Raw genomic sequence first — 21412 nt, forward strand, 5'->3', positions numbered from 1 at the left:
AAAATTAATGTAATGTTTACTAAAAACACTTTGCTGAGAGGATGCATGTAAAATTTTCTGTCATTAACATTATTAAAAATTATCTGTACCTTACAGAATTGGTAAAGACAGGTCATTACAAGGGTTGAATGTAATTGCAACCTCAGTATCCCTGAGTGTATGGTAGGTTATCACTTCCCAGTGAAATATTTAAGGGGATGAGATTATCTGGACTATCACACAATGACTGAGGCAAAGTTTCCTGTGAAATATTGTAGTGGTAGAGGAGAAAGAGAAATAAACAAAGGCAAAATTGAATTTTTTAGGACAACTGGCACCTAAAAAATTGCCTTGTGGATTATAGTTGCAACATAATTCATTTTTAACAAGTAATATCAGTGATATTGTTCCCTATAATGTCTCCAGTGAGATTAAGGCCTATTCAGGTGATATCATAAAGGTACATACACAACTGAATTTTTTTTTTAAGAAGGGAGAAAAGGGTAAATAAGGAAAAACTGAGAAAAATCAAAAGCTTCTTTTATAAGCTCTTTTTATGCTGAATATCTCTTAGTGACTTAGAAAAGCCACCATATAAATATTATATGAATATTTCTGCCTTCTCTGAATTTCACCAGACTCTTCTCCTAGGAATAACTAAGGAGGCATGAGAAGCAGGCTATACAGCTGTGTAGATATCAACCATAGCAGCACGCATGATGTGCCCACTCCAGGCAATCATGGCAAAAATGAGCACTTATAATTCATTTCATTACAAAGGTTAGAAAAAGAAAGGAAAGGGGGAAATGTGGAAAAGCCCAGAAAAGGAAAGCTTCTCTGCTCACTCTTTAAGAGCCACCCATCACCCCAAGTCCTCAGAACGTGCCTACACCTCCCTCCAGGCAGCCCTGCAGAGCCCCCAGCGTCCCCATGGCCCTCCCCATGTCTCTGTGCTGCTGGCCCTGGGGATGCTCTGCTCTAGCCCCGCGTGCTCTCTGGGCTGCGAGCTGCGTGCAAGTCATGGCAATCTGGAAAGCTTCACATGTTGGAGTCAGATGGAGAGAGTGTCCATCGTGTCCTGTCTGAGGGACAGGACTGACCAGATCTCCTCAGACCCTGGAGGACGGGCCAGGCTGAGGAGACAGAAGCCACAGCTGCTGTGCACGGGTTGCTCCAGCTGACCTTCCAGCTCTTCAGCACCTCGGGCTCCTCTGCAGGTCGGGACGAGAGCCTCCTGGACAGATTCCTCGCGGGACTTGATCAGCAGCTGGAGGAGGTGGACGTGTCTCTCAGGGAGGGAAGGACGACGGAACACTCACCTCTAGGGAGTGAGAACTCCAGATTAGCTGTGAAGAGTAACTTCCGGTGAATCACTGCATCTCAAAGAGAAAGAATACAGCCTCCTTGCCTGGGAGTTTGTCAGCCTAGAAATCAGAAGATGCTTGGTCTTGGTCAACAAGCTCATTGGAAAACTCAGGAAATAAAGATGTTGAATCTGAAAACTGTTCATCTGGTCAACTAAACGGCTATTTTCTAAGACTCAAAGTGCAACCTTTAACTATTTTTGTGTCAGATGAAAAATATGTGATGGCTAACATATGGATTTATTTAAATGTATATTAAATGTTATGTTATAATAACTGTTTAAAACAGTGTTTAGAATCCATTTTCCATATCTTAAAAAGTTGTAATATTTATTTATTTATTTAAATTATTTGAAATATTTCGGCTGGTCATAGCATTTCAATCTTTATCGTTCATAAGGTAGTTCTTTTGTATTATACTTTGTAGAAGACTATTATTTGTTTTTAAGTAGTGGAAATAAAAGTAATTTTAAAAAGGCAGACTGACTTGCACACATCTTTGAATAAAATCTAACCCAAAGACTGATCCTGCAAGATAAACCTACGCTGAAGTCACCTGAATAAGACGGAACAGGGTTACCCACCCTGGGCCATAGAAGGAACAAGGGACAATTTGAGGAGAGACTGGATGTGATTCTTGAAACATTGATTAGAGGATGGAGGGAGTTAAGTGAAGAAAAGCTCAGGACATGGACACAGTTGCCTGTTTGGGGCCTATAGGAACTGGGGTGCCTTCAAGGATTAGTGGGGAACCACATACATCATGGGAGGTCAATCTGCATATGTGGAATCTAGGATCCTGGAGTAGGATGAGGAAGGGAGAGCAAGTTTTCTACACTTGGCCACTCCCGAGAAAAGAGTCTTCCTAAAAACTGTTCCAACGGAGGCAAGAAGAACAAGGCAGGCTGCGGATTGCAGAGACAGCTAAGAGATGTGAGAACCAGCAGCTGCAATGATAAATGTGACTCAAAAGAAGTAAAGAGGGTTTCTTATGCTTATTTATATATATTAAACACACACATCATTGCTAAACTTTTAAATAATTCACACAAAGGAATGCCCACCCTTGACATCTAGGAGGATGCACCCTAATCTTATACTGTTAACAATTTAATGGGTGTCCTTCTAGACATTTTAATATGTAGTTGATAAACCTACACATATGGACATACTAACGTATATCACATAAATATAAATTTCTCATATACTCCAGTTTTTCATTTATTTATATTTACTTGCAAATAGATCTTCAAGATTTTTCTTCATTAGTACATAAAAATAGATTGCCTAGTTATAAACTGCTGCATTATGTCTTAACTGCAAAACTAAGATAATCATAAAATCTTATCTTGAAAGTATGGTAAGACTATTGCTTTAATTTGTAGCACATGCTCAGAATGGTACTAGACACTTCCCAAGTGCTCCTTATGTTAACTCTTCTATTTGAATCTGGTTAGAAGATTATTTCCTGATGTTCTGGGTCTGTGGTCAGGAAGATGAGGCAGTTCCCAGAGAGCTATTCAGAGACAGATTCCTGCAGCTCACCCACTGCACAGCAAGAGGAGAAATAGCCATTCACGGTGATGACGAGGCCAAGCCTGTTGCAACAACACCCAGAGTTTAGATGGAAACATTCCTACCTGGCACACAGCCCAGCTGCCTACAAGGATTCACCCCCACCCTCACTGGATTCTTGGTTCTCCCTGGAGTTTAGGAGCTCAGAGTTTCAGCCAGGAGGACACAAGCGTCTGGGAGGCAGTCAGGAGGATGCTCTGCGCTGTGCACTCAACCCAGCCAGGAGGCCGGGCCAGAGGGGATTCCCAGCCTGGATCCTGAAATCCCGTTTGGCAGCTTGCATTTAGTTTCCCTTTCACTTGTTGCATCAGCTTCGTTGCTATTTTTGCCTTCTGGGGTTCATTACACAATCTCTGATGATGTAACAAAACTCAAGTCACTGGTCAGCTTTAAGTGTGTAGATAGCTTTGCCTTGGGCTGTTTCACCTTAAAGAATATTCGGAAACTGCCTCAGAGACAGGAAACTCACCCAGAACTCACACAGTGAGATGTGCCCTCACGTCAGCTGGGTGGGGCAGGGGGCTGCTGAGGCTTGTTCAGCAGCTGCAGCCAATGTGTTGTCCTTTTCACTTTTCCCAACCTTAGGTTGGCCTGACTCAATGCACCCTTGATACTGATTCTGAGAATTCAGAGTCCAGCTCAGAGAACAACCTGGAATCAGAAGGCAAAAGTAAATGCAGGCTTGATGCAGACGGGCATGTTCTGAAAGGGCCAGTCTGAGTTAGCAGCAGCAGCGGGTCCGGGCAGCAAACACTGAAAACAAGGCATGGGCTGCTCCTGCCTGTTCCTGGGCCATCGACCCTCTGATGGGAGCGTTCTGAGAGTCACAGGGGTGCAGAGTGTAGGATGCTCTGGTTGGGTACGTCCTAGAGGAGTTAGGAGAGTTAGCCAAGGCCCGGACCTAACTACCTAGTCCCAGCTGCATCTGAAGTGAGCAGGAGACACACTGGGCGATCAGTATTGTCCACGGCCTGTGAATGATGACCTCAGTGTGAGGAAAGGGAGGAGAGAAGAGGCTGCGACCCGGGGCACTTAGATCTCTCTGCACATTGTCCCTCTCCACACCCGGTGGGAGGCCTGAGGAGGGGCGCTGGCCCCCAGCTGTCGGCTGTGAGCACAGGGCAACCCCGGCCTGGGCAGAGTCAGCCTCAGGTCCTGCGAGAGGGCGAGAGCCAGGCCGCAGCTGGAAGCTGGGAAGACACGCTCTTCCCTCAAGCTGGAGACGGACTTCCCATCGTGGTCCTGAAGCTTCACAGGAGCTCTCTAGGTTGCCGAGCAAAATGTCTCCAGTCTAGTTTGGGCTATCTTTAAATTTATATAAGTAGTATACATTTTCTTCTGAGGTGAGTATCTTTCAATCACTGCTATATTTGTGTATTTAGCTGTGGTTCTTACTTTTTATTGTTATTACTAACCCTATGATCAGGATAGATAAAGTATTTATGCAATTTTAACGGGTATTTGGGCTGCAACTAGTTTGGGACTCTTACGAATATGGCTGATCTGAATTTTCTTTACTTCTATACTGATGCATATTTACATGATTCTTTCCTAGGGTAACTGCTATGAGTGGACTTACCGGGTCACGTTGTTGTTCAGTCGCTCACTCATGTCCGATTCTTTGTGACCCCAGTGATCTGCAACAGGACTTCCCAGTCCTTCACCGTCTCCCAGAGCTTGCTCAAACTCATGTCCATTGAACGTCATCCAACCATCGTGTCCTCTGTTGTCCCACTCTCCTTCTGCCTTCAGTCCTTCCCAGCATCAGGGTCTTTTCTAATGAGTCAGCTCATGAGAGGATTGCAGTTTCAGTTTCAGCGTCAGTCCTTCTAATGAAGTTCTGGGTTGATTTCCTTTAGGATTGACTGGTTTGATCTCCCTGCAGTTCAAGGGACTCTCCAGAGTCTTCTTCAACACCACAGTTCAAAAGCATCAATTCTTCAGTGTTCAACCTTCTTTATGGTCCAGCTCTTACATCCATATATGACTGGGTCATAGACCATAGGTTAAGCATATTTTCAGCTTGGCTAGGTAATGTCTTTGAAAGTAGTTGTACAAATATACACAACAAACAGGAGTTGCTCCATATGGTCATCACATTGCTATTATCAGACCTTATTTTTTTAATTTGCAGGCAATGTATTTGTTTATCTAGAAATTTGAAAAATCAACCAAACTTTTATATAGTGTTTGCAAAGCGATCGGAGAAAAAAACCAAAATTAGTCATTCTCATAAGCATGTGTGTATGAAAATGCAAGGAAAACTTAGTTCATTAAAAATTAGCAAATGTCATGAAAAGATTTCATTCATACTTGCAACAATAAGAAAGCATAAATATATTGCAATGAATCTCAGAGAGAATGTGCAAGATATATAAGCCAGAACCAAAAATTTATTGAGAGATAGTTTGAAAATAGTCCAAGAAAATGGCAATATTTGTTTTACTTTATGATGTGTTGAGGACATGTTTGCTAAGTAAATGTTTGTTCACTAAATGACTGTGTTTCTCAGGAGGAGGTGGCCTTGACAGTCTCCTATTGCACGCTCTGATTTCCCTTCTCACTGAGACTTACTACCTCATCACACGCTTACATGTCCCTTGCTCACTTACAAAGACAGAAGTTACTTAACCTCATTAACGATCAAGATTTAAAACATCCTGTCTCAATGTTAGAGAAAGAAACTGTTATTTTTTCTGGCCATCTAATTTGAGTCAAAAGTGCAATTATAGACTTGTACTTAGAGGTCAGAGGTAAAGAGAAATTGTCCTGTCAAAGCTATTTTTTAAAAAAAACTTAAATCTACACTTTATTCAGATGTCCTTATTCCTGTACCCACCCACCCAGCCCCACTGGTTGCAGGAATTTCATTTTTATTTATTTATGGCTGTGAGACTTGTGACATCTTATTAAATAGTTCCCCAACCAGGGATCCAAGCAGGACCCTGCAGTGAAAGCATGGAGTCCCAGTCAGTGAAACTCAGGGAATTCCCAGATCACCTTAGTTTTTACCCAAAATTGTTTTTCTGTCCAGGGATGCCATTTAGAATGGCACATTACCTTTAATTTCCGTGTTGCCTTAGGCACCTCCAGGCTCTGACAATTTCTCAGTAGTAGACTTTTTATCTTCTTATCAGTGGTATCCTTTTGAAATGGCAATTTCCAATTTTTATTGCTATTGTAAAAAGATGTGATTGATTTTATGAGAGCAGAAAAAGAAGTAAAAGGAATCCAGATAGGAAAAGAAGAAGTGAAACTCTCACTGTTTGCAGATGACATGATCCTCTACATAGAAAACCCTAAAGACTCTACCAGAAAATTACTAGAGCTAATCAATGAATATAGTAAAGTTGCAGGATATAAAATTAACACACAGAAATCCCTTGCATTCCTATATACTAACAATGAAAAAACAGAAAGAGAAATTAAGGAAACAATACCATTCACCATTGCAACAAAAAGAATAAAATACTTAGGAGTATATCTACCTAAAGAAACAAAAGACCTATACATAGAAAACTATAAAACACTGATGAAAGAAATCAAAGGACACAAACAGATGGAGAAACATACTGTGTTCATGGATTGGAAGAATCAATATTGTCAAAATGGCTATTCTACCCAAAGCAGTCTATAGATTCAATGCAATCCCTATCAAGCTACCAACGGTATTTTTCACAGCACTAGACCAAAGAATTTCACAATTTGTATGGAAATACAAAAAACCTCGAATAGCCAAAGTAATCTTGAGAAAGAAGTATGGAACTGGAGGAATCAACCTGCCTGACTTCAGACTCTACTACAAAGCCACAGTCATCAAGACAGTATGGTACTGGCACAAAGACAGAAATATAGATCAATGGAACAGAATAGAAAGCCCAGAGATAAATCCACGAACCTATGGACACCTTATCTTTGACAAAGGAGGCAAGGATATACCATGGAAAAAAGACAACCTCTTTAACAAGTGGTGCTGGGATAACTGGTCAACTACTTGTAAAAGAATGAAACTAGAACACTTTCTAACACCGTACACTAAAATAAACTCAAAATGGATTAAAGATCTAAATGTAAGACCAGAAACTATAAAACTCCTAGAGGAGAACATAGGCAAAACACTCTCCGACATAAATCACAGCAAGATCCTCTATGACCCACCTCCCAGAATATTGGAAATAAAAGCAAAACTAAACAAATGGGACCTAATGAAACTTAAAAGCTTTTGCACTACAAAGGAAACTATAAGTAAGGTGAAAAGACAGCCCTCAGATTGGGAGAAAATAATAGCAAATGAAGAAACAAAGGATTAATCTCAAAAATATACAAGCAACTCCTGCAGCTCAATTCCAGAAAAATAAATGACCCAATCAAAAAATGGGCCAAAGAACTAAACAGACATTTCTCCAAAGAAGACATACAGATGGCTAACAAACACATGAAAAGATGCTCAACATCACTCATTATTAGAGAAATGCAAATCAAAACCACAATGAGGTACCATTACACGCCAGTCAGGATGGCTGCTATTCAAAAGTCTACAAGCAATAAATGCTGGAGAGGGTGTGGAGAAAAGGGAACCCTCTTACACTGTTGGTGGGAATGCAAACTAGTACAGCCGCTATGGAAAACAGTGTGGAGATTTCTTAAAAAACTGGAAATAGAACTGCCATATGACCCAGCAATCCCACTTCTGGGCATACACACTGAGGGAACCAGATCTGAAAGAGACACGTGCACCCCAATGTTCATCGCAGCACTGTTTATAATAGCCAGGACATGGAAGCAACCTAGATGCCCATCAGCAGATGAATGGATAAGGAAGCTGTGGTACATATACACCATGGAATATTACTCAGCCATTAAAAAGAATTCATTTGAACCAGTCCTAATGAGATGGATGAAGCTGGAGCCCCTTATACAGAGTGAAGTAAGCCAGAAAGATAAAGAACATTACAGCATACTAACACATATATATGGAATTTAGAAAGGTGGTAACGATAACCCTATATTCAAAACAGAAAAAGAGACACAGAAATACAGAACAGACTTTTGAACTCTGTGGGAGAATGTGAGGGTGGGATATTTCAGAAGAACAGCATGTATACTATCTATGGTGAAACAGATCACCAGCCCAGGTGGGATGCATGAGACAAGTGCTCCAGCCTGGTGCACTGGGAGGACCCGGGGGAATCGGGTGGAGAGGGAGGTGGGAGCGGGGATCGGGATGGGGAATTCGTGTAAATCTATGGCTGATTCATATCAATGTATGACAAAACCCACTGGAAAAAAAAAAAAAAAAAGATGTGATTGATTTTAATACTGATCTTTTTTTCAGTGACATTGTTAAATTTAGTTTAAAATTTCAATAGTTTCTACGTCCTTTTGTATTTTGTATGCACACAATTACATCATCTTTAGATTAAAAAAAAAAATCATCTGAGACAGTCAGCAAGGGATTTGGACAGGCCCCTCACAAAGGAAACATCCAAATGGTCAATAAACATGAAGATGCACTGAATCTTATTAATAACTAGGCAATATGAATTAAAATTCAAATAAGATATCACTACGATTCACTAGAAGGGCTAAAACTAAGAAGACTGGCCATACCTGGTGTTGAAAAGAAAGTAATGCAACTGACATCCCATACTCTTCATAGTGAGAATATAAATGGGTGTAAACTATCAAAAATATGTTTATCATTAGCTACTACATCTGAACATATGCACATTCTAATACCCAGTTACTTCATCCTAGGCCATATACCCAACAGAAGGCTATACAAAAGTGCACCAAAGGATACAAACAAGGATTTTCATAGCATAATTAATTACACTGACAAAAATCAATATAAACTCCATGAAGGCATTTGAAAGAGACCGATTAGGAAACAGCTCATAATGACAATAGCAGGAACTGGGAGGAGGACAAAGGGAAGAAAGCAGAAGGAATTCTTGTTTACAATTCCGCACCCACCCCCTTCTTCCAGTTCCTCACTCTGGTCTTTACTTCCAGTCTCTACAGCCATGAGAGCACCTGGGCAGGACTTCTCCGTGCTTCAGTTCCCAACAATATCTGGGCCCATTCTTCTGTTCAGGGCACAACCTAGCGCCCTGTCTGCCTGAAGACTTCTCAAATTAAGTACAAAGCCACACTCTGGCATTCAAAAGCATCCCGAATACATCTTGAGCTGATTTTCCCACCATTGATCCCCTTGGTTCTTGGAACATAACTCGTCCACAATTTGAAGTTCCTTCTACGTGGTCCCCGCAGACTCAGGAATTCTCCTGGCTCTGTGGAAGCTGCTCCCTCCATCTTGAGCTGTGCTGCCCACCATGACATCAACCACAAGAGGCCAAGTGAGCACTTGACTAGCCCAATCTTAGCTGTACTATGACCGCCAAAGGATGCACCGTATTTTGAAGGAATGATGAAAAAGAGGAATGTAACCATGTCATTATTAATTTTATATTGGTATGTGTTGAAATGATAACATTTGGATGTTTTGTGCTCAATAAAATACACTTAAAATTAACTTCACCTGTTTCTTTTTAATCTTTTCATGTGGACACCAGAAAAATTTAAATTGCCTGTATGGCTCCCATGATATTTCTTCTGAGCAGTGCTGAATGCATTCTCTGGTAGCATATCGGAAAATCACAGAAAGAACAAATAATCACTATTTAGTTGCACAAATTAAATATAATTCCTACTGAAATGTTAGTATATTTCCTTTAGTTTATTTTTTTTCCTATATACTTTTACATACTTGCATTGTATCTACAATTGTATGCCCTGCGTTTGAAGACAACTAGGTGCCTTTTATTTTCTCATGATGCCAAAAAATATATTCCTTATAGAAAAAATTTTAATGTGAGAAAAGAAAGGGTAAAAATTTAGTAACATTGTTTAAATTCTTTGAAACTAGATTATGAAAATACCTAAGAATCCTATCTCACAGATATTCTTTCATTATGGGGAAAATTTCATGTACAAACAGTTCTAAAGGTACAAACTGAAGAGGAAAGCATTTTCCTGATGCTGCATCCTTACCTTAGTATGCAGAATCAGATATTTAGATTATTCGGAGTATGCACAAAATAAATATACATTGGCCCTCAGTAATGGTCACAAGGGCATCCTACAAGAGAAATCATAAACTTTTATGCATGGCCTGTGTAACAGACATTTGCCTGCCTAGAGATATGACTTAGTCTTTACCTTGGTATATTCTGGATAGTTTGAGATTGCCAAATCAAGCAATATATTAAGGTTGGTAAAGAATGCAATGTCTTCCTGCTTATGGTTAAGGCCTAAAAAAAGTTCACAAAAACTTAGATTATACAAAAAGTAATTTTTTTTCTAAAATTGTAAACTCTTAGAAATAAAGACTCCTTCACAAAATCTAACAATATGAAAAAAGAACAAGAAAGACCTTTTCCCAGTGAAAGAACCCTCTAATAATCAGTTCAAATTGACTAGGCATTTCTTTTTTAGCATTTAGCAATTCACTGAAAATCTACAAAAATATTAGAAATTCTCCCAGACTGTATATCTTTCCCCCTAAAAAATATAAAATCTAAAAGGAAGGAGCTAAAAAGAAAAAGAGTTTTAGAGGTCACTAATCATTTAAACAACATAAGAGAACTAAAAGGGAGACTGGAAGTTGGGATTCCTCTCAAATAGAAAGAATGAAGGGCCATCCTGTCTAAGTAGCCCACACTCAGGGAGGAAGGACATTCACTCTGCAAAGGGCTGAAGACTCAGCTTCAGCATCTACTAGCAGCACAGGTAGCCCTGTGCCTGTTTTCATCATGACCTACCGGTGCCTCCTCCAGATGGTTCTCCTGCTGTTTCTCCACCACAGCTCTCTCCATGAACTACAGCTTGCTTCGATTCCAACAAAGGAGGAGCGTTGCGGTGTGTCAGAAACTCCTGCGGCAGTTACCTTCAACTCCTCAACATTGCCTCGAGGTCAGGGTGGACTTCCAGGTCCCTGAGGAGATGAGGCAAGCACAGCAGTTCCAGAAGGAAGATGCCGTATTGGTCATCTATGAGATGCTCCAGCAGATCTTCGGTATTCTCACCAGAGACTTCTCCAGCACTGGCTGGTCTGAGACCATCGTTGAGGACCTCCTTGTGGAACTCCATGAGCAGATGGATCATCTGGAGCCAATCCAGAAGGAAATCATGCAGAAGAAAACCTTCACTATGGGAGACATGACGGTTCTTCACCTGAAGAAATACAACCTCGTGCAGTACCTGACGTCCATGGAGTACAACAGCTGTGCCTGGACAGTTGTGAGAGCAGAAATGCTCAAGAACTTTTCTTTCCTGAAGAGCCTAACAGGATACCTCCCAGACTGAACATCTCCCCACCTGTGGCTCTGGCAGTGGACAATGTGAAGTTGACATGAGACTCTTCAGCCAGCAGAGGCTCTTGAGATAACTGACAATGCAATGCACTGGATTTCAATGGACAGGTAAAGACTGTAAGCTATTTTAAAATTGATTTATGCATTATCTATTTCTTTAAACTTTTATATGGGAAATACATTATTTATAAAACTAAAGTCAACGAGACAGTTTCCATGTCAACTTGATTTATGTGACAACACATATGAAAAATTGCAGAGCACCCTGGAGACATTTACTGCAAAACAAGCCTGCAGAATACTAGTTTTCTGGCCCTTGCCTTTGAGGAATTTAAAACAGAAGGAAGACATGCGGAATGTCGACGTTATAGGAATACGCTGCATGTATCCATACAGTTTACCTGCTCTTGTCTCCTCCACTTCTTTAAATGTAACAGACAGCCCATGCTGTAGGGTCATTAAAAACTCTCAGATGTGGTAAGCCCTCAATAAAAAACAAGTGAAAAGTAATCTTGAAAATACTAACAAGTTTACATCCATTAAAGATAGAAAAGTAAAACTATATTAAATACTTGTTTTAGTACAAAGAACATATAGTTTAAATAAAACTTAATAAAATGCTATTTGAAATATAAAACATATTACAATATTCTACACTTAATATTTAAAAAGCATTATATAAATTTATTATGAAGTTGAAAACGTGAACTATTCAATTTAAAATAAGTATATTAATTAAATATAAAACTAATTTAAAAAGAAAGCGATGTGTTTTTAAAAATATTCCTACTTTTCAGCTATTCAATACTTACTCACCCACTTCATGACCGAATACTTAAAAGACACCTGAAAATTCTAGAGCATTCCAGCGGCGCCAGTTCCCTGGTCCCCTCTTACCCCCAGGAAGTGCCCCAAACCGTCCCACGGTTATTTGTCCCCTGACCGCCGCTGAGTTCTCTGTCTGCTACGCACTCCCAGGGTCCCTTCGCCTTGGCTGTTTCTCCCCTTGTCCAAAAAGGCTCCCCCTGGTCCCCTTTGTCCTCAAGGCCCTCGCATCTTCCATCTCTCACAGTCTCACGCCCATCGCCGGCTTTAACTATGACCACACCGCGGTTCCACCGCCCCAAGCCCATTGTCTCATCGCCTAGACCCGCTTTCACTGTGTCCGCAATGCCGTCCCATCAACTCTAACCGAAGGTCACATCGCTGCCCTCGTGTCTCACTGGGCACAACGCCTTTCCATCTTGCCACAGTGAATGGTCTCGTCGCCGCTGTCAGGGTCCCCTGTGCGGACCACACCGTCCACCGTCCGATCGCCCATGGTCTCATCCCCCCGCCGGGTTTAACTCTGCCCTCGAAGCTGTCCACCGTCCCACCGCCAGTAGCTTTTCCGCTGCCGCCATCTTCCATCTTCCACTTTGTTCGCAGCGCTCTCCCAACGTCTCAAAGCCAAGTCCAGTGAGAAACGGCCTTGTGTGAGAAACGCCCTCCCGTCGCCCACAGCCAATAGTCTCAGCGCTGTCAGAGTTTCACTTTGAGCACAACGCCCTCCCATCGCCCCACAGCGAAGTCTTAACCACCGCGGCATCCACAGCGCAACACCGCCCCCTCGGCCCCATCTCCTATTGTCCCAGCGCGGACGCCAGCTTTCCCTTTGCCCGCAACACTTTTCCACCTTCTCGTTCGCAACAGCCTCAACCCACCGCCGGATTTCAGGTTGTCCACGACGCTGTCCCAGGGTCCCATCGCAAATAATCCCATCCCCACCGCGGTCTTTCACTTTTCTTCAGCTCTTCCATACTCCCAACGCCCAGGGCCTCATCCCCACCACCGGGTGTAACTTTGACCCACTCTGTCCCATCGGCCCCGCAGGTCTTCCCGTGCGCGCATCGCCCTCCCGTCGGCCCATAAACAATTGTGCCCTCGCCGATCCCCGCGCTCACTTTGTCCTCAACGCTGTCGTCAAGTCACATCAGCTGTGTCTCATCGCCACCGCCCGGTATCGCCCTCCCATCGCCCCAGAGCGGATAGCGTCATCGCGGCCACTGTGTTCCAGTTTGGATCCAGCGCCCGCCCACAGTCACACAGCGAATAGTCTCTGAGCCCCCGCGGGATTCCACCCTGTTCGCACCGCCCCGCACCTCCCCACCCCCACCCCGATCGTGGGAAAGCCAATAGTCTCATCGCGGCCACTGTGTTCCACTAGATTCCAATTTGTGCGGAACTCTCTCCCATCCACTCACTACAAACCGTCTCCTAGCCACCGCGGGATTCGATCGTCTGAGCCACTCCCCGCAGGGCCCCGCAGCGAAGAGTCTCTGAGCCGCCGCGCTCCCGGTGCGCACCGCCCCCCCGCCCCCACCGTCGCCGCACAGCCAATAGTCAGCGCGGCCGCTGTGTTTCCTTTGGTGCCAAACGCCCTCCCATCGTTCTCCTAGCGCGCGGGATTGCAGCGTGATCGCAGTGCCGGTCGCTCCCCGCGTCCCATCATGGTAGTACAGCCAACAGTCTCATCGCGGCCACTGTGTTCTACTACGTTCCAATTTGTGCGGGACTCTCTCCCAGCGACTCACTGCAAACTCTCCTAGCCACCGCGGGAAGCAATCGTGTGAGCCACGCCCCGGCAGGTCCCCGCAGTGAATAGTCTCACAGCCGCCGCGCTCCTGGTGCGCAACGCCCCCCCGCGCCCCCAGCGCCGCCGCACAGCCAACAGTCAGCGCGGCCGCTGTGGTTCACTCGGTGCACAGCACCCTCCCATCGTTCCACAGCCAACAGTTTCCTAGCGCGCGGGATTGCAGCGTGATCGCAGTGCCGGCCGCTCCCTTGTTTCATTTGTCAGCAACGCCCCCACATCAATCGTTCCATGCCCACCTTCTAGTTTCACTTTGGACATAACGCTGTCCATCCTCGCATCGCCAATAATCCCCATCAACGCTGCCTGGTCCCTTTCTCTGAGTGTGGCTGCGTCGCACCGGAAACGAGCCCCAACAGTAAAATCAGCCCCAACTCATTAGAAGCCCCGCCTGGGGGTTCTTCTCCTCAAACATGGCCTGGTCCAGGTTGACGTTTGCAAAGAAAGCTCCTTCTACGTGGTCCCTGCAAACTCGGCAATTCTCCCGGCTCTGTGCACGCTGCTCCCTCTATCTTGAGCTGTGCTGGCCACCATGAGCCATCACCATAGAGGCCAAGTGAGCACTTGCCTAGCCCAATCTTAGCTATACTATGACTGCAAAAGTATGCACCGTATTTTGAAGGAACGATGAAAAAGAGGAATGTAACTGTCTCATGATTAATTTTATATTGGTGTGTGTTGAAATCATAACATTTGGATATTTTGTGTTTAACAAAATACACTGTTAAAATTAACTTCACTTGTCTCTTTATAATCTTTTGATGTGGCAACTAGAAAAATTTAAACTGCCTGTATGGCTCCCATGATATTTCTTCTCAGCAGTGCTGAATACATTCTCTGGTAGTATATGGGAAAATCACAGAAAGAACAAATAATCACTATTTAGTTGCACAGATTAATATAATATAATTCCTATTGAAATGTTAGTATATTTCCTTTAGTTTATTTTTTTCCTATATACTTTTACATAGTGGCATTGTATCTACAATTTTATGCCCTGCTTTTGAATATAACTAGGTGATTTTCATCTTCTAATGATACCAAAAATATATTCCTTACAGAAAAAATTTTAATGTGAGAAAAGAAAGGGTAAAAATTTAGTAACATTGTTTAAATTCTTTGAAACTAGATTACGAAAATACTTAAGAATCCTATCTCACAAATATTCTTTCATTATGGGAAAAATTTCATGTACAAACAGTACTAAAGGCACACAGTGAAGAGGAAGGAATTTTTTCCTGCTTGCTGCATCCTTACCTTAGTATTCAAAATCATATTTTAGATTAGATTATTAGATTAATTAATATTAATTACATTATATTCTTAATTATAGTATAATTAATAGTATAAGTATAATAGATAATATTAATTTTATTAATTATGTTGCTTGTATTAATTGTAATAATTAGACTATTCAAACTATATACAAAATAAATATACATTGGCCATCAGTTATGGTCATAAGGCATCCTACAAAACATATCATGAACTTTAATACGTGGCTTGTGTAACATTCATTTGCCTGCATCGAGATAAGACTTAACCTCTACTTTGCTATATTCTGGACAGTTTGAGATTCCCAAATCAAGCAATAAATTAAGGTTGATAAAGATATGCAATCTCTTGCTGCTTATGGTTAAGGCCTAAAAAACATTCACACAAACTTAGCTTATACAAAAAATAATTTCCTACAATCATTAAACTCTTAGAAATAAGGACCCTTTCACAAAATCTAACAATATAAAAAAAGAACAAGAAAGATCTTTTGCCAATTAAAGAACCCTGTAATAATTCAGTTCAGATTTGTTAGCCATTTTTTTTTTTGCATTTAGCAATTCACTGAAAACTTACAAAAACATTAGAAATTCTCCCAGACTGTATATCTTTTCCCCTAACACATATAAAATCAAAAAGGAAGGAGCTAAAAAGAAAAAGAGTTTTAGTGGAAACTAATCATTTTACCAACACACGAGAACTAAAAGGGAGACTGGAAAGTGGGAAATTCCCCTCAAATAGAAAGAATGGAGGGCCACCCTATTTAAGTAGTCCACACTCAAGGAGGAAGGACATTCACTCTGCAAAGGGCTGAAGACTCAGCTTCAGCATCTACTAGCAGAACAGGTAGCCCTGTGCCTGTTTTCATCATGACCTACCCGTGCCTCCTCCAGATGGCTCTCCTGCTGTGTTTCTCCACCACAGCTCTCTCCATGAACTACAGCTTGCTTCGATTCCAGCAAAGGAGGAGTGACACGGTGTGTCAGAAACTCCTGCGGCAGTTACCTTCAACTCCTCAACATTGCCTCGAGGTCAGGATGGACTTCCAGGTCCCTGAGGAGATGAGGCAAGCACAGCAGTTCCGGAAGGAAGATGCCGTATTGGTCATCTATGAGATGCTCCAGCAGATCTTCGGTATTCTCACCAGAGACTTCTCCAGCACTGGCTGGTCTGAGACCATCGTTGAGGACCTCCTTGTGGAACTCCAAGGGCAGATGGATCATCTGGAGCCAATCCAGAAGGAAATCATGCAGAAGAAAAACTTCACTATGGGAGACATGACCGTTCCTCACCTGAAGAAATATTATTTCAACCTCGTGGAGTACCTGAAGTCCAAGGACTACAACAGCTGTGCCTGGGCAGTCGTGAGAGCGGAAATGCTCAGGAACTTTTCTTTCCTCAAGGGCCTAACAGGGTACCTCCGTGACTGAACATCTCCCCGCCTGTGGCTCCTGAATGGGCAATGTGAGTTTTATATGAGACTCTTCAACCAGCAGAGGCTCTTGAAGTAACTGACAATGCAATGTACTGGATTTCAATGGACAGTTCAAGACTGTAAGCTATTTTAAATTGATTTATGTATTATTTATTTATTTAAACTTTTATATGGGAAATACATTATTTATGAAACAAAAGTCAATGTGGCAGTTTCCATGTCAATTTGATTTATGTGACAACACATATGAAAAATTGCAGAGCACCCTGGAGACATTTACTGCAAAACAAGCCTGCAGAATACTAGTTTTCTGGCCCCTGCCTTTGAGGAATTTAAAACAGAAGGAAGACACGTGGAATGTCCAAGTTATAGGAATACTCTCCATGTATCCGTACAGTTTACCTGCTCTTGTCTCCTTCACTTCTTTAAAGATATCAGACAGCTCATGCTGTAGGTCCCCGATATATGATGTGGGGTTCTTTTGTCTTTTTTTCAACTGGGGGAAAATAGACACCACCTTACATTTGAGAGTCTTACAAAGTAAGCCTTCTGGATGCCAATAAATTTTGGGCAAATTCCATTCCGTTTATAAAATTCTTACTACAGAAAATGAAAAATTCTGACCTTCTACATGTCCTTAGTTTCTTGTACACTTCAACCCTCACTTCCAACAATGTAGTCCTGGGAAAAGGTTTCAGGAACATGAGTTAAACATTACTTATGACCATCCCCGAGTCATTAAAAACTGTCAGATATGGTAATCCCTCAATTAAAAATAAGTGAAAAGTAATCTCGAAAATATTAACAACTTTCCATCCATTAAAGATAGAAAAGTAAAACTATATTAAATATTTGTTTTAGTACAAAGAACATATAGTTTAAATAAAACTTACTAAAATGCTATTGTTAAATATAAAACATATTGCAATATTCTACACTTAATACTTAAGAAGCATTATATAAATTTATTATGAAGTTGAAAACATGAACTATTCAATTTAAAATAAATATATTAATGAAATATAAAACTAATTTAAAAAGTACAGGGCTGTGTTTTTTAAAAAATATTCCTACTTTTCAGTTATTCAATACTTACTCCCCCACTTCATGGCCGAATACTTAAAAGAAACCCTGAAAATTCCAGAGCATTCCAGGGGCCCACAGTTCCCTGGTCCCGTCTTACCCCCAGGAAGTGCCCCAAACCGTCCCACGGTTATTTGTCCCCTGACCGCCGCTGACTTCTCTGTCTGCAACGCACTCCCAGGGTCCCTTCGCCTTGGCTGTTTCTCCCCTTGTCCAAAAAGGCTCCCCCTGGTCCCCTTGGTGCTCAAGGCCGTCGCATCTTCCACCACTCACAGTCTCACGCCCATCGCCGGCTTTAACTATGACCACACTGCGGTTCCAAGCCCCAAGCCCATTGTCTCATCGCCTAGACCCGCTTTCACTGTGTCTGCAACGCCGTGCCACTAACTCTAACCGAAGGTCACATCGCTGCCCTCGTGTCTCACTGGGCACAACGCCTTTCCATCTTGCCACAGTGAATGGTCTCGTCGCCGCTGTCAGGGTCCCCTGTGCGGACCACACCGTCCACCGTCCGATCGCCCATGGTCTCATCCCCCCGCCGGGTTTAACTCTGCCCTCGAAGCTGTCCACCGTCCCACCGCCAGTAGCTTTTCCGCTGCCGCCATCTTCCATCTTCCACTTTGTTCGCAGCGCTCTCCCAACGTCTCAAAGCCAAGTCCAGTGAGAAACGGCCTTGTGTGAGAAACGCCCTCCCGTCGCCCACAGCCAATAGTCTCAGCGCTGTCAGAGTTTCACTTTGAGCACAACGCCCTCCCATCGCCCCACAGCGAAGTCTTAACCACCGCGGCATCCACAGCGCAACACCGCCCCCTCGGCCCCATCTCCTATTGTCCCAGCGCGGACGCCAGCTTTCCCTTTGCCCGCAACACTTTTCCACCTTCTCGTTCGCAACAGCCTCAACCCACCGCCGGATTTCAGGTTGTGCACGACGCTGTCCCAGCGTCCCATCGCAAATAATCCCATCCCCACCGTGGTCTTTCACTTTTCCTCAGCTCTTCCATACTCCCAACGCCCAGGGCCTCATCCCCACCACCGGGTGTAACTTTGACCCACTCTGTCCCATCGGCCCCGCAGGTCTTCCCGTGCGCGCATCGCCCTCCCGTCGGCCCATAAACAATTGTGCCCTCGCCGATCCCCGCGCTCACTTTGTCCTCAACGCTGTCGTCAAGTCGCATCAGCTGTGTCTCATCGCCACCGTCCGGTATCGTCCTCCCATCGCCCCAAATCGGATTGTCTCGTCGCGGCCACTGTGTTCCAGTTTGGATCCAACGCCCGCCCACAGTCACACAGCGAATAGTCTCTGAGCCCCCGCGGGATTCCACCCTGTTCGCACCGCCCCGCACCTCCCCACCCCCACCCCGATCGTGGGAAAGCCAACAGTCTCATCGCGGCCGCTGTGTTCCACTAGGTTCCAATTTGTGCGGAACTCTCTCCCATCCACTCACTACAAACCGTCTCCTAGCCACCGCGGGATTCGATTGTCTGAGCCACGCCCCGGCAGGGCCCCGCAGCGAATAGTCTCTGAGCCGCCGCGCTCCCGGTGCGCACCGCCCCCCCGCCCCCACCGTCGCCGCACAGCCAATAGTCAGCGCGGCCGCTGTGTTTCCTTTGGTGCCAAACGCCCTCCCATCGTTCTCCTAGCGCGCGGGATTGCAGCGTGATCGCAGTGCCGGTCGCTCCCCGCGTCCCATCATGGTAGTACAGCCAACAGTCTCATCGCGGCCACTGTGTTCTACTACGTTCCAATTTGTGCGGGACTCTCTCCCAGCGACTCACTGCAAACTCTCCTAGCCACCGCGGGAAGCAATCGTGTGAGCCACGCCCCGGCAGGTCCCCGCAGGGAAGAGTCTCACAGCCGCCGCGCTCCTGGTGCGCAACGCCCCCCCGCGCCCCCAGCGCCGCCGCACAGCCAACAGTCAGCGCGGCCGCTGTGGTTCACTCGGTGCACAGCACCCTCCCATCGTTCCACAGCCAACAGTTTCCTAGCGCGCGGGATTGCAGCGTGATCGCAGTGCCGGCCGCTCCCTTGTTTCATTTGTCAGCAACGCCCCCACATCAATCGTTCCATGCCCACCTTCTAGTTTCACTTTGGACACAACGCTGTCCATCCTCGCATCGCCAATAATCCCCATCAACGCTGCCTGGTCCCTTTCTCTGAGTGTGGCTGCGTCGCACCGGAAACGAGCCCCAACAGTAAAATCAGCCCCAACTCATTAGAAGCCCGGCCTGGGGGTTCTTTTCCTCAAACATGGCCTGGTCCAGGTTGACGTTTGCAAAGAAAGCTCCTTCTACGTGGTCCCTGCAAACTCGGCAATTCTCCCGGCTCTGTGCACGCTGCTCCCTCTATCTTGAGCTGTGCTGGCCACCATGAGCCATCACCATAGAGGCCAAGTGAGCACTTGCCTAGCCCAATCTTAGCTATACTATGACTGCAAAAGTATGCACCGTATTTTGAAGGAACGATGAAAAAGAGGAATGTAACTATCTCATGATTAATTTTATATTGGTGTGTGTTGAAATCATAACATTTGGATATTTTGTGTTTAATAAAATACACTGTTACAATTAACTTCACTTGTCTCTTTATAATCTTTTGATGTGGCAACTAGAAAAATTTAAACTGCCTGTATGGCTCCAGTGATTTTTTCTTCTCAGCAGTGCTGAATACATTCTCTGGTAGTATATGGGAAAATCACAGAAAGAACAAATAATCACTATTCAGTTGCACAAATTAAATATAATTCCTATTGAAATGTTAGTATATTTCCTTTAGTTTATTTTTTTCCTATATACTTTTACATAGTGGCATTGTATCTACAATTTTATGCCCTGCTTTTGAATATAACTAGGTGATTTTCATCTTCTAATGATATCAAAAATATATTCCTTACAGAAAAAATTTTAATGTGAGAAAAGAAAGGGTAAAAATTTAGTAACATTGTTTAAATTCTTTGAAACTAGATTACGAAAATACTTAAGAATCCTATCTCACAAATATTCTTTCATTATGGGAAAAATTTCATGTACAAACAGTACTAAAGGCACACAGTGAAGAGGAAGGAATTTTTTCCTGCTTGCTGCATCCTTACCTTAGTATTCAAAATCAGATTTTAGATTATTAGATTAATTAATATTAATTACATTATATTCTTAATTATAGTATAATTAATCATATAATAAGTATAATCGACAATATTAATTTTATTAATTATGTTGCTTGTATTAATTGTAATAAATAGACTATTCAAACGATATACAAAATAAATATACATTGGCCATCAGTTATGGTCATAAGGCATCCTACAAAACATATCATGAACTTTAATAAGTGGCTTGTGTAAAATTCATTTGCCTGCATCGAGGTAAGACTTAACCTCTACTTTGCTATATCTGGACAGTTTGAGATTCCCAAATCAAGCAATAAATTAAGGTTGATAAAGATATGCAATCTCTTGCTGCTTATGGTTAAGGCCAAAAAACATTCACACAAACTTAGCTTATACAAAAAATAATTTCCTACAATCATTAAACTCTTAGAAATAAGGACCCTTTCACAAAATCTAACAATATAAAAAAAGAACAAGAAAGATCTTTTGCCAATTAAAGAACCCTATAATAATTCAGTTCAAATTTGTTAGCCATTTTTTTTTTTTGCATTTAGCAATTCACTGAAAACTTACAGAAACATTAGAAA

The 21412-nt window shown here is 43.1% G+C and overlaps 1 protein-coding gene, 1 long non-coding RNA gene and 2 pseudogenes across 2 annotated transcripts; 3 read left to right on the plus strand and 1 right to left on the minus strand.

Annotated features, from left to right (window-relative positions):
- Positions 1–785: 785 nt before the first annotated feature.
- On the plus strand, positions 786–1574 carry LOC122685892 (annotated as a pseudogene).
- Positions 1575–10732: 9158 nt separating this feature from the next.
- On the plus strand, positions 10733–11285 carry LOC122686308 (annotated as a pseudogene).
- A 129-nt stretch (positions 11286–11414) lies between these two features.
- LOC122686312 lies at positions 11415–13003 on the minus strand. The gene is made up of 2 exons (XR_006338697.1): positions 12110–13003; positions 11415–11777 (listed from the first exon to the last, which is right to left on the minus strand). It is a non-coding gene; the product is annotated as an uncharacterized LOC122686312 (long non-coding RNA).
- A 3066-nt stretch (positions 13004–16069) lies between these two features.
- Positions 16070–16630, plus strand: LOC122686307 (interferon beta-2-like). Its single transcript, XM_043891491.1, has one exon. The coding sequence runs from the start codon at positions 16070–16072 to the stop codon at positions 16628–16630; it is 561 nt and encodes a 186-aa protein (XP_043747426.1).
- Positions 16631–21412: the final 4782 nt, after the last annotated feature.

The sequence above is a fragment of the Cervus elaphus genome, chromosome 29, assembly GCF_910594005.1.
Source record: "Cervus elaphus chromosome 29, mCerEla1.1, whole genome shotgun sequence".
Classification (NCBI taxonomy): Eukaryota; Metazoa; Chordata; class Mammalia; order Artiodactyla; family Cervidae; genus Cervus; species Cervus elaphus.

Coding starts and splice junctions, on each gene's coding strand:
- LOC122686307 (XM_043891491.1), top strand. CDS start 16,070: ATGACCTACCCGTGCCTCCTCCAGATGGCTCTCCTGCTGTGTTTCTCC.